Source organism: Canis lupus, chromosome 1 (genome assembly GCF_011100685.1).
Source record: "Canis lupus familiaris isolate Mischka breed German Shepherd chromosome 1, alternate assembly UU_Cfam_GSD_1.0, whole genome shotgun sequence".
Taxonomy (NCBI): domain Eukaryota; kingdom Metazoa; phylum Chordata; class Mammalia; order Carnivora; family Canidae; genus Canis; species Canis lupus.
In genome coordinates, this window is record NC_049222.1 from 28,360,485 (window position 1) to 28,374,041 (window position 13,557).

The 13,557-nt window shown below is 33.7% G+C and overlaps 1 protein-coding gene across 18 annotated transcripts in view; it reads right to left on the reverse strand.

Annotated features, from left to right (window-relative positions):
* AHI1 (Abelson helper integration site 1) overlaps positions 1-13,557 on the reverse strand; it is a 233,719-nt gene that overhangs the window by 162,177 nt on the left and 57,985 nt on the right. For all 18 annotated transcript variants that reach the window (XR_005353529.1, XR_005353532.1, XM_038526072.1 and 15 more), the window contains 2 exons: positions 11,617-11,747; positions 9,709-9,849 (listed from right to left, as the gene is read on the reverse strand). Coding sequence is in view for 16 of the 18 variants with exons in the window: in XM_038526072.1 (XP_038382000.1) it covers positions 9,709-9,849; positions 11,617-11,747 (272 nt within the window). In the remaining 2 variants the exon portion in view is untranslated. The remainder of the gene's footprint in view (positions 1-9,708; positions 9,850-11,616; positions 11,748-13,557) is intronic.

Sequence of the window (13,557 nt, forward strand, 5' to 3'; positions counted from 1 at the left end):
CTGACTACTTCAAATTTAGCAAAGCTGTGGAGATACTAAAACATTTATATACTGCTGGTAGGAAGGTTAAATGGCCTAACCACTTTTAAAAACAGTTTGGCAGCTTCTTAAGAAGTTAAATGGACATCTGCAATTGGATGCAGCCCTGCTACTCTTAGAAATTTCTTCAGAAATGAAAGCACGTGTTCAAAGACTTGTAGATGCATAGTCTTAGCAGCTTATTTCTAATAGCTAAAAGCTGGGTACAACCACAACACCCATCAACAGGTGTATAGAAAAACAAACTGTAATCTATCATAAAATGAAACAATATTCAGAAATAAAAAGAATGAACTACTGATAAAATCTAAAATATAGATAAATCTCCAAGTAATGAGTGACAGAAGCCAGACCAAAAAAAGGCTCCATGGTATAAAGGTCTCACTTATATAAAATTCTAGAAAATGGAAATTAATTCATAGTGATTGCCTGGGGGAAGGAGGAGGTAGGGAGAGATTTCAAAGGAACACAAAGTAACTTACAGATGATGGATATGTTTATTATCTTCATTGAGATGATGGTCTCAGAAGTGTTTAAATATATCTACACTCATACAGTTTACTGCATGTCAATTATACCTTAAAAATGCTATTCGTACCAAAAAAAATATAAATAAAAGCAAATGACAAGCTAGTGATAAAAGGGGTTAATATATATATTTTTAAGATTTTATTTATTTGAGAGACAGAAAGCACAAGCAGGAGGGGGGGCAGAGGGAGAGGGACAGACATTCCCCACTGAGTGGGGTACCAGATGTGGGTTCCATTCCAGGACCTGGAGATTATGACCTGAGTCAAAGTCAGATGCTTTTAACCAACTGAGCCACCCAGGCACCCTGGGGGTTAATATTCTTAACATGCAAAGAATCTCCACAAAATGAATTAAAAATGACTAATCTAACAGAAAATGGACAAAGAATCACTACAGAAAATTCACAAAAGAACTATGCGGCCAATAAAAATATATTCAACATCACCAACAAGAAGAAATAAGGGGGGGAAAGCAAATTAGAAAGTGATGGTTTCTTTCTTTCTTTTTTTTTTGGCCTGTTTAACTGATCTAGTATACCTCAAGATACTTTTTCCTAAGAAATGAACTGAATAAGAGGTGTGTACCAAAGTACTGCTTAAAATACTGAAAAAAATATCTAACAGTGGAATTGTACAATAATCATTTAAATAAATTATGGTGTATACATTTAATGAAAGGGAATTCAGCCACTAAAGTTATATATAGAAGTCTAATTGCCATGATGAAATATCGCTAATGCATTATTAATCAGAGACAAAATAGTTTTTAAATACAATAAATACACAAAAGGATGATCAGTTTTTTAGTCACCAACTTTAGCTGCACCAACCATGAATGTGAGATAGCACATATAAAACACTTTCGGTCCCTGATCACCATATTCATGCCCTACTTCATTTATACACTCTAAATAATGCACAGCTCCATACTAACAGGCACTCTATTCCTGCAGACCCTGATGATGGAAGTACCGGGGAACATTTACTGAGGTCTCCTCAGACCTGCTTACCATTCACTCTTTCAGAGACAGATGCTCCTTCCTCAATACCAATTACTGTTCTCACATGGAAGTGTAGCTGCTTCTATATTTATATTTTCATAGGTCTGACTGCTATTTTTCAGTACATATTTTGGACTTTCTTTCATAGCACTCTGACAATTCACTCCCAAATATCCAAAGATTGTTTAAAGAACAAGAGAAAACTCTGAAGCTGTAAAAGAAAAGCGCTCTATGAACTGGAAATTGGAAGGCTTATGGGCCAGGGATGAATGAATCAACAGGTGAAAATCATGTTTCACAATCTTTGCCTTATTTGTTTTTCAAAACTGTCCTTTTGAACACTTCATTGTTGTTTGTTGTTATGAAGGGAAAGTAAAGCTGGATTTGAATATTTAATGGCATTTCCTGACTCCCTGTTTTTCTGTACTTGCTAGTTATCTATCAGTCAACCATGATTTCACTTTAATCTGTGAGTGGCTATGTGCAGAAGACATAAACTCGGGTATAAACAGTTATACAGGATAGCGGGATTTTGGTATTTATCTTATTCTTTTTGCAAAATTGTGTTTTCTAAGTATTACGCTATGCTAAACATGTATTATATTTTTTAACTGGTAAAAAATAACAAAAAGCACTGCCTAAATACTTGTTTATTTTTTGCAGTATTAGGATGCCTTTCAGAAAGAATTAAAATGGCCTACACAGAGGCAGATTACAAAAATAAACATCCAACAATTTATGAATACTTATTTCTGTTGTTTAAGGGGAATTTTCCATACAAAAGCCATCTACTGGATTTCAAGGAGTCACATTAACACCTAACTTTATCTTTAACACTTCTGGTGCTGTGAAGGCAGCCATAAAACACAATCTGCAGAACTATTCACAAAGACCTAGTTTCTCAGATACCAGAAACAGAAGCTACTTACAAGTTTTTGCATCCTATCCCTCCTTAATCCTCCAGAAGTATATACATCTATCTGTGTAACACTATACAGATTTCACTGTAAAATAGGTCATAATTGATGCTTTCTGAAATTCACTCAAGCTCTGTGCTTCTAACATTTCAAGCTTTCTGAAACATTTTTTTATAGGCCATGATTGGGAGTATGATGTTGTAATTAAGTAACTATTTCTTTACTTAGTCATTTTGTCTTCTTTGGCTAATTTAATTTTGTACATTTAAAACTCTAACCTAACCTGATAAAACTCAAAATTTTAACAATCTCATATCCACAACTTTTAGACAGCAGGCTCCGGGAATACAAAGACACTGGTCCCCACTTGGGGTCTGAATCTTTTGAAGGTCAACAAGAAATTACTGTTATGTGCTAACTGGTGTAGCAGAGGAATCCACAAGGGGCTGAGAAACATAGACTGGGCAACTACATTTGTTTAAAGGAACATTATACCCATCAAATTACTTCCAAATCTACCTACAGCTGGCTATAGTTGGGGATTCTAAATTTTGCACAATTAAAAAAATTGTACAATGTTTTCAGAACTGATAATCAAATTTTGATTTATAATAAGTTCAGTGCTTTTGTGTATGTTCTGGCCTTAAACAATTATAAGAAATAGCGTGGTTTTCTCAGGAGATTTTTATCTTTATAGGAGGAAGAACAGAGGAAATAAGATATTTTTAATCAAGAGCCCTTTGCATTTGAAGTGAATACAAAGTTTGTTATTATTTAAACCTAAGTTTACTTATGTTACTGACTTTATAATAATAAAGTACAACAAAAACCAAAATATCTTCCTCTTATATTAAGACTGCCTTCTGGTTCAACACTTAATCCCTTTGTTCAAGACCTATTATTAAATATAGTTCTGTTACTGCATACAGTCATTTTACTGGATACCTAATTCTTTTACTTATAAATGATTCTATTTTTAATATAGTATTACTGTAAGCTGTATAGTAGGTCTACTGTGCTAGGTTCCTAGCAGTCAGCAGTTATGCAGCATCCTCTTTGCCTTCCTCTAGCATTTGCTGTGTAGGTAATTTATGTGGTCTGAGTGTTTGTGTCCCCTTGAGATTCCCATGATCTAATGCCCAAAGTGGTGGTACTTGGAGGTGGGGCCTTCAGGAGGTGATTAGGTCATGAGAGCAGAACCCTCATGAATGCGAAGGGCACTAAGTTCCCCTTTAAAAAGAGGCCTCAGAGAGTTCCCTTACCCCTCTACATGTGAGGTTACAGCTAGACGGTACCATTCTATGAACCAGACAGTGAGCTCTCACTGGACACTGAATCTGCCATGCCTTGATCTCAAGGATTTCCTAGCATTCAGAACTGTGAGATAGAAATTTCTGTTGTTTACAAGCCATGAAGTTTCTGGTATTTTGTTATAGTAGCCTGAATGGACTAGGATAAGAATGTTCAAGGGTTTATAATGCTTTTTTTAAATTGTATTTTACAAGGCCTGACTTGTTTCAGCTTCAGCTAATCTGAAGAAACTATGTGGATGGACCAGAGAAGTTCTATTGAATAACGCTTTGACTCTAGTAGCCTGGGTATATTCAGGAGAACTTGTGTTACTAACGAAACTGTCCAAAGTTTTCTATAAGAAAGTGTAACAGATTCATGTCTCAAAGCCAACCAAAAGCAAGAGCATCTACCAGCATCCAGTAATCTGTTAAGTGAACACCAAAATATAATAAACTATCTCCAAATTGCTGATGTACATACTATTATTCTTTTGTTGATTTCCTATTCCATTATCAATCAATTTTCATACATCATGCCATGCAACTAAACTGTGTGACGCGTATATTGCTACAGAAAACAGCTAGGATTTCTACTGCATCCTGGGTCAGGAGCTCTTAATATATCTCTGCTCCATGCTATACTTTATAGTTTCATTTTTGCCTTTGATGAAACACATAGATAAAACAGGACAGGTATTTTTATTTTACATGTTAAAAAACAGATGCAAAAATGCTAAATTACTTGACCAGGGTCAAACAGAAAGTGACTGCACTTTGTCTAGAACCCCAATGAGCTAACTCGTACTCCAGCCTTTCCCACCATCCTGCTATTTTGCACTGTACCATTCTTCCCTCTTGGTGCACTTTCAAAGCACAATATAAGCATTAAAAAAAAAAAAAAAAAAAGAATGCCTGGATGACGAACTCAGGACTCTGGTTTATGCTCAAAGCCAGTTTTTCATATATCCTGAATCCTTGAATGACATAGCCTTTCAAATCAAAGTATCCATTATATGGAGAATATTAAAATAAAGACTTCAGGATATGACCAAGAAACAGGTAGTTTAAGCATGCCTTCTAATATGGCATTTCTATCTCTTAATTTTCCTAATAGGATAAGAACATATTTTAAACTATGACCTATAATCAGTTATATACGCTACTGCATAATCTTATCCAAGTATGAGAATTGTAACTGAGTTTGTTTTTGAATCATTAGTCATTAGTACTTTAAGAACACTATTACATTATACAACTATGCATATTAAATTAGTTTCAACCAGAAACACTACCTTGTTGCAAAATTATTATAAAGTTAGTTAACATTAAGACTGAATACATAATAAAGCTAATTCATATTTTGGGTTATATGGAGAATACAATCACTTAATGCCTTTTAATCATCCGCAACATTTGTAAAAGAGTGAACTATTAAGAATACTAGATAATGAAAATTCCTTTTAGTCTTAAGGGCCCCCCCTAAATATCAAAATTGAAAACAAACAATACACTGTTTTAAGAGTATGGGCTCTGGACTCGGACAGCTGGGTAAACTTTAACATTTACCAAATGTGTGACCTTATGTAAATTACTTCATTCTCCCTGTGCCTCAGTTTCATCATCTGCAAAATGAGGGTATTAATAGCATCTACCTTGTGGGGCTTTGAAAGAACTATATGGAAAAGTGTATGTAAAATGTTCATAAGAGTAGGGGACACACAGAAATGTTTGATAAATGTTAGCTAGTACTACCACTATTATTATTAGCCCCCAATTTACTCACTGATCATGACTTTCATTCTGTATTTTTATAAAATCAAAGGGAAAATGCTATCCTATAGGATTTTAAATTCTTATTTCCAACACTTCTTGCACATCAGTAATGTGCCAGGTACTACGTTAGACATAAGGAATTGCAAACACCATGGATTTTTGGTCAATGAGCAAGTTACATAACAATTTTTTTATAGGAACATAAAGATATACATTGCCTTGAACTCTGGTACAGTATGTCACACTGTGAAAAACAAAGCTATCAACAACAATGGTGTAGGCGGTTGTTAACAAATACAAATTTTAGAAATATAATAAATAGAATAAATTCCATTTAGCGTCAATGGTAGAGACTGCTGTTCAGTGTAACAAATTTTGCCACAGGTTTCATCAACCACTTGGGAAGCACAAAAGACTGGAAAAGAGCATGGTAATCTGAGTCTGACTGCTGGACTTTATAGCCCTGCTCAACTTGGCACACAATAGATGCTCAATAATTTGTCTTGTCTAAGATACTATGACTAAAGAAGTATCCAGAGTTAACACTGATTCAGAGAAGAGATTGCCACCTAGTGGAAAATTAGGCTCATCACCTGGGATTAGAAAATAATGCTGAGAACTTCCCAAATTAACTAACACTTGATCCTACTTAAAATACTACACATATATTCATTGTGTGTCATATTCATTGTGTGTCATATTCATTGTGTGTCCCGAATATACACATATATTCGGGATAGGTAAGGGTAATAAAAATATTAATAAGTCTCCATCTCTGCTGCCTACAAAGTACAGATGATACAAAGAAATCACTCCACAGAGAGGCATAAAGTAAATGGTATTGCAGAAAAAAAAAAAAAAAAGGGTTTGCTTATCAGACAATCAAAAGCTAGTATTTCAGGAAATTTTCTAAAAAGGCAGGTTAGTGTAGCAAATAAGAGAATAGTCTCCAAGTCCAGACTGTATGGATCCAAGTCCTGGCTTATGTAAAATGAGGATAATTATAGTACCTATACTAAGATCATTGTGAAAAATGAAGTAAATATATGTAAAGTGCTTAAAACAGTACCAGGAACAAAGAAAGTGCTTCGTAAGTATTAGTTATGTTTATCATTACATGTAGAACAGGATCCTAGAGATGGAGATAGACGAATATTAATCCTAACCCTAACCCTAACTGCTGATGTCTGGCTTCATAAACTTAATGCAGAAGCCGTTTCTTCTGACTAGCATTATTATGGGAATCCTAAAAGTACATTATTTGTGGTACTCTGTGACTAAATTTTGTATTACTAGATGATTAACCCTTTCAACAACAGGCAAATAAAACTGCCTTCTGAAAGTAAAAATTGTATTTCTTACCAAAAAAAGCAAAAAGTCAGTAGAATGAAAGACCCAAAAGACCACAACTTGAACATATGCTTAACAGGGAAAGACGCTTGCTGACTCTTCACAGATTTTGCTAGAACTGAAAGACAGATGATACATTTAGCTACCACTGTGGTCTCATTAGCAGCTTATTTAACTTACCAAAAAAATGAGTCTACTCCATTTTCCTTGAAAAATACCTAAATGTATGAGCATTCAGATAAATAGTATTTAAAAATCATGTAACTGTTCAATCTTTCAAATTTTATACATTTATGTAAAGATACATGTAAACTTTATTTTCAGAAAAGAAAGTTTGGGCAGAATATTCTTGCATTAAAAATGAGTAAAATATAAGGCAAACCTGTAAAAGGCTAATAATAAATAAGTTTTAATGAAAAATCTAAATACTATTGAATTGATGATTACAGCCTGAATTTATGAGTAAAATATTTTAGAGTCTAAAACTTTTTGTTTTCTTATGAATACCAGTATTAACCATTCACAAGAATTGTGCTAAATCTTGGATTACTTGGCATTATGTAACCTCTTCCTAAGCTTCCTCATTTTAAAAATAGGCAGTAAAGAGTTAGGAAAATGTGTTGAAACATTTTGAATTTTATTTGTAAAGGTGTTAGTATACTGAAAATTGTGTTCTAAAATCATGGCACAAAATAATTTTAATTTCATGTGTATTATTTGAACATTTTAATTTCTGAAACACTTTGAATTCCTTCCTCTTCTACATAAATACAGTACACATAAAATGTCCTTAACTTCATGCACTTATTTCCTAATACAACTGACCCAGAAAGGTACACACTCTAATAAATAAAGGGCTGCCAACAGAATTAATAAAAGAGTGGGGAAAAACTTTTTCTCAATTCCCTTTCATATAGAGGTGTTTATCAGCATATTAAAACCTCAGTTCCCATAAAGTATATATGGGTTAAATGAGCATGACAACAACCCATTTTACCTTCTTCCTTGTTTCAATATAGTCCTTATTACATTTATTATATTCAATTTGCAAAGTACTTTCACAGTCCCTGCCTCACAGTATCCTCACAAATGACTCTCTTAGGTAGCAGAGGTATGGACATTAGTTGTGCCACTTACCAGATAAGGAAATGGAGCTTCAGGAAGGCAAGAGGCTTGTACACTACAGAAACAGAACTGAACCTAAGACCTCTGTTTTTGAACTCCTAAAAATGCTTTGCTTTCTGCTTACATTTCTAGAATGGACTTCTTAGTCTAAAAGCCTACTATCAAAAAACCAAATTGGCAAACCAAACTGGCTAACCTAATGATGAAAACCTCAATCAGTGACAAAAAAAATACTGGGGGGGAAAAAAAAAGATAAAGAATGGAACTTCCACTTGCATTTGTAGTGAAAACTGCAAAAGCCTATAAAGCACATTAGGAATTGAAGGGATACTGTGTAAAAGCTCTAAAGGTTCTGAGGAAACAACTGTGCCGCCTGCTTCTGTAAAATAGTCCCAGTGACGCGCTGCCTAGGTGTGACTCCCCTTCATGTGAAGAGTGAGTGCATGCACAAAGAATGGCCTGTTTGTGTTTGAACAAGTGAATGGTCTGAATATGAATGGTTTGAATATGTGTTAGAGAAATTCTGTATCTCTTCCTGGTAAAATTTTTCAAAAGAAATCTCAATTTTACAAATTTTTTTTCTAATATGATTTACCTGGATAGCATAATAAAATTCATAAAATGATCAACAATTTCAGGTTTAGAACTTAACTGTCTAATAATTTAGCACTTACTACAACCATTAACCCATAACTAATTAACTGCTAAGCAATATCTGTATTAACATAATAAATGTAACCACTCCCATTTCATTTAAATTTAAGACTTTCTGCCAAATAATTCCATGTTGATATTACCTATGTATTTGTGTATTTATGACATTGTGTGTGAATCTCCCTAGCTTAGCAAAAACAGCAAAAGATGATACTTGACATCCTAAACAAATCAGAGACTACTAAAGACCGTTTTATTTTTGAACAAGATTTAATATATAAAGAAAATGGAACTGGGTTCTGGGAGTGACAACACTATTAGTACAAATAATGCAGAACAATGAAGTCCTAACCTCAGGACAGAAATTAAAGAAATGTATAAAAAGTAACATAAATCCAAATAATTTTAAGAATGCCATATTATTCCTCAAAAATGTAGTCAGAGTCTTTGTTTCCTTATTTTTTGTTAGAATGACAGAATAGTGTAATTTTAGAGTAGAAAAAGACATTAAATTTCTAATTCCAGATCTTGTTTTCATAGACATTTGAGGTTTTGCCTTCCTTCTAGGGTAAGAGATTCTTAAGACTGTGACTTATTACAACCATGTGCTTTAGTGAAAAACAAAACCAAGGAATGAGAAACTAAATATTCAAATGAAAACATTAAAGATCCTTATTTCCTAAATGTTGTATATCTTTTAAATGTAGTTAACACATTCTCAAATAATTTTTAGGCGAATTTTATTTATTTAAATTTAAAAAGAAAGTGATGATTACCTTTCTGTGATTCCAACAAAGCACAACAATTTATGTGTACCTTTGCTGACATTTAAACTCCATAACAGTGCTTATGGAAAAATAAAATATCCTAATATAATAATAATGTAATCTATTTAATCTGTTTGTGTCTTAAAACATATTCAAGAGAGCTTCATTAAAACAAAGGTTGATAGTTGTCACAAAGCTCATGATTCTTGGTTCCATCTAAAAGTTACTTGAAATACTCTACTTATCAGCAGTGAACTTACCATAGAAATCGTAAATATACAGAAGAATTGGCTCATTCTGCCCAAATGCACAAAATGCAACCATATTTTCAAGTGGGTGATAAGAAATGTCTCGAATGGGTGATTTGAATGGCAGGTCAGAATACATTGCTACTTGTTCTCCTAAGTAAAAAAAGACATTTAATAATTTGCACTATCTCAAATTTCTCTCATTAGAAGATTATTCTGTAACTTACTAAAAATAGTTATAGTAAGTAATAACAAAGCTTGCATTATTTACATGAAAAACTCAAATACTTAAAAATAGTCATGGAACTCATATTAAACAATTATTTTTCATTGTCTTGTATCTCCCCTTTCTACTTCTCAACCCAACCTCTTCAATGAGGTTTCCAAGGCACAAAATTTTTTTAAAAAGAGCTTAGCAGGAGAGAAGTACCTGACTCTGAGAAGTGACAGCTGGGCAAATGCAAATTCATAACAAAGAACTCCAGGAGGACTGGGGCGGGGGTCGGGGGGGTGGTTAGGCTATGGATTCTAGAACTGAAGAAACTGGCTGAAGGAGTTTAGTAGGTAATTCATTTTTCTACTTTTTCCAAAAACTGAGGTACCGCCTGCTTTCAAGATACATGATTATTCATGGCTAAAAGAAGCCTGCAATGGAGGTCTAAGGAGCATATGAAAACTGGAGCTCAAAAAGCAAAAAAACCCAAGATCTATTTATTGAAGTAGAAAAGAGATTTAACGCCTCCAAACTGATACTAAAGTATCAACACTCAGTAAGAAAAAAAAAAAAAACAAACAAACCCAGGGCGAACTGATTAGTCAAAAATGCCTAAAGGAAAGATGGAGAGAATGTGCATTATAGAGGGCACTTGCTGCAATGAGCTAGGTACTGTATATTTAAGTGTTGGACCGATAAATTCTACACCTCAAAAATACTACACTGTATGTTAACTAACTGGAATTTAAATAAAAACTTGGGGAAAATATCAACAGAATAAACACAGTGAACCACAAACTATTGATTAAAGTTACTTCAAATTTTATAAAATTCAATTTATTGCTAACAAATGTTTATGTGGTTTTAGATTTTCTTTTGAAAAGCAAAGGTAAGGCACCAATGAACTTCCCAATGTAACAGCTTACTGTACTGGGAAAATATTAATTACCATAATTGAAGTAAATCCCTTTTGTTTTTTCTCTTTTAAGGATTTTTACTTTTAAGTACTCTCTACACCCATGTGGGGCTCGAACTTATAATCCCAAGGATCAAGAGTCGCATGCTCTATCAACTGAGCCAGCCAGGCATCCCAGATAAATAGCTATTAAGTTTCAGACAGCAAAACTTTGAGAGGAATTGGTTTATTTCTAATAAAAAGATATATTACAGCTGTTTAGCCGTTTGTATACCCACTTACATTCCAAGTTCAGCTTATAAGTATTTTGTATTACAATCTTGATTAAGAACTTCTCTTAATACAGCATAGGGAATATAGTCAATAATACTGAAATAACTTTGTATAGTGACACATGGTAACTACACTTATTATTGTGAGCATTTTGTAATGTATATAACTGTTGAATCTTTATGTTCCTTGTACACCTGAAACTAATATCACATGTCAACCACAATGAAAAATACTTCTCATAAGATTGATAATATCTCATTATAACACAAGGATAGAATAAGCCTTGAATTATAATGTGAAATTCTAAATCCATGAAGATATCAAAGCAATAAAGGCCAAAGTTAATATAAATTTAGGCGACAGCAGAGTCCCATTATCAGCTTTCCCATTTTGAAAAACATAACTGAGAACCTGAAATCAGAATTTCCTTCAAAATTATTTCACAAAATGGTAGTTTCCACACCTCTTCAAACAAAAGCAATCCAAAAAAAATTTTTAAGATCAATGAAATATTTACCTGTTTCTGGGTTCCAAACATATACTATACCATCCTCACTTCCAGCAAAGAGAAAAGTCCCACATGGTGTCAAAGTACTATGAATTTTTTCCCGGTAATTTGCTGCACCTACAAATTTCCTTGCTGCTAATCTACAAACAAAAAAGATTTCACAAATGTAACCTTACTCACTGAAAAGATTGATTAAAAAAAACCTTCTCTTTTAAAAACTTTTTTTTTTAAATACTTCTTTTGCATTTAACAATTTTTTGAGAATCTGTTATGTGGGAGACATTCTACAATGATGCAGAATAATGAAGAGGGAGTCCCAGAGCTCAGGGACTTTATAATTTAGCAGGAGAGAGAAAGAATGCATTAATATAAAACAGAAATTGGATGCAGAAAGTGTCACAAAAGAACAAAATGAGTACTTTGGAGATTTGGATGAAAGTGATTATTTCTAGCTGTGAAGAGGGAGCTTCCTTTATAGAAGTGGTATTTGCGTTGGTTACTTAAAAATGTACAAAACTGGGATCCCTGGGTGGCGCAGCGGTTTGGCGCCTGCCTTTGGCCCAGGGCGCGATCCTGGAGACCCGGGATCGAATCCCACATCGGGCTCCCGGTGCATGGAGCCTGCTTCTCCCTCGGCCTGTGTCTCTGCCTCTCTCTCTCTCTCTCTCTGTGACTATCATAAATAAATAAAAATTGAAAAAAATATTTAAAAAAAAAATGTACAAAACTGTTATATTCTATTTTTCCCATGTGATAAATTTTTAAAATCACACGAGTAGTTGGATTCTTACAGGAATATTACACAGAAATATTATTAAATCATCTATTAAATATGGTATATAACCTTCTACACTTTTTCATTTGTGAATAATAGCTAACATTATTTTAGTGCTCACTATGTGCCAGGTAAGCACTATTATCATCCTTGGTTTACAGAGAGGACATTACATACAGTGTCCCAACATATGCTTTTTTTTTTTAACAATAAATCATAATAATGGCCTTCTGTGTCAGGAAATACTGATTATGATTATGCTTTCGTTTAGTAGGTATATTTTATCACACTCTAAACATTCCTTAAGAAATCATCTACTATGGGACAACACTTAGGATGTCTGTAGCTTTCCCCTACCATGAACATGAGTTCCATGAACAATCTTGTGTAAATGTATTTTTTCACTGTTTTATAACTATTTTCACATAAATTCCCAGACCTCAGGTTACTGGCTCAAATATTTCTGGAGTCCTTGCTATATGGTATAATGTTTTAAGTACTTTACATGTATAAACTAATTTATTCCCCACAAAACCCTTATGAATATGGTTTATTATTTCTCCCATTTGAGTGAGGAGAAAAGAGAGGCACAGAATGGTTAATCAGTTGGTCAGGGATGAAAAAGGCAGTATTTGACTCTAAGGAGTTTGCCTCCAAAGCTCAAGCAGGATTCTAAACTGAATACTGTACACTACTTAAAAAGAGAATAACCAAATTCTTTAGGCCTACCCTTTTAAACATGGCACTAATCCATTTCTAAAAAAATTCTCTCTCAGCACTCCTTATCAAGAAATTAATGCTTCTACAGACTTACTCACCCTGCCTTGAACACAACTTCTATTATCCTACCTCGGAATTTTATTCCAGGATCTTCATATTTCCCACCCTCCTGATAACACTTCTATCTTACCTAAATTCTATCCATCCTTTCAGATTGAGCTCAAAGGCCAGCCTCTCCATAGAGCCTTTAACAGAAGACTATAGAATAGCCATCATCACCTTTACCTGTTGCCATGAGAGATATAATCCTTTTATGAAATATTTATAGTCATTAAAATAATACATATCAAGCACTTGCTATCTTCCAAGCATGACATGGGTATTATGTATAAAAGAAGAATAAACAGATTCCAGTCTTAGAAGATTTCAATATTTAGCCTAACTAAATGTCTTGT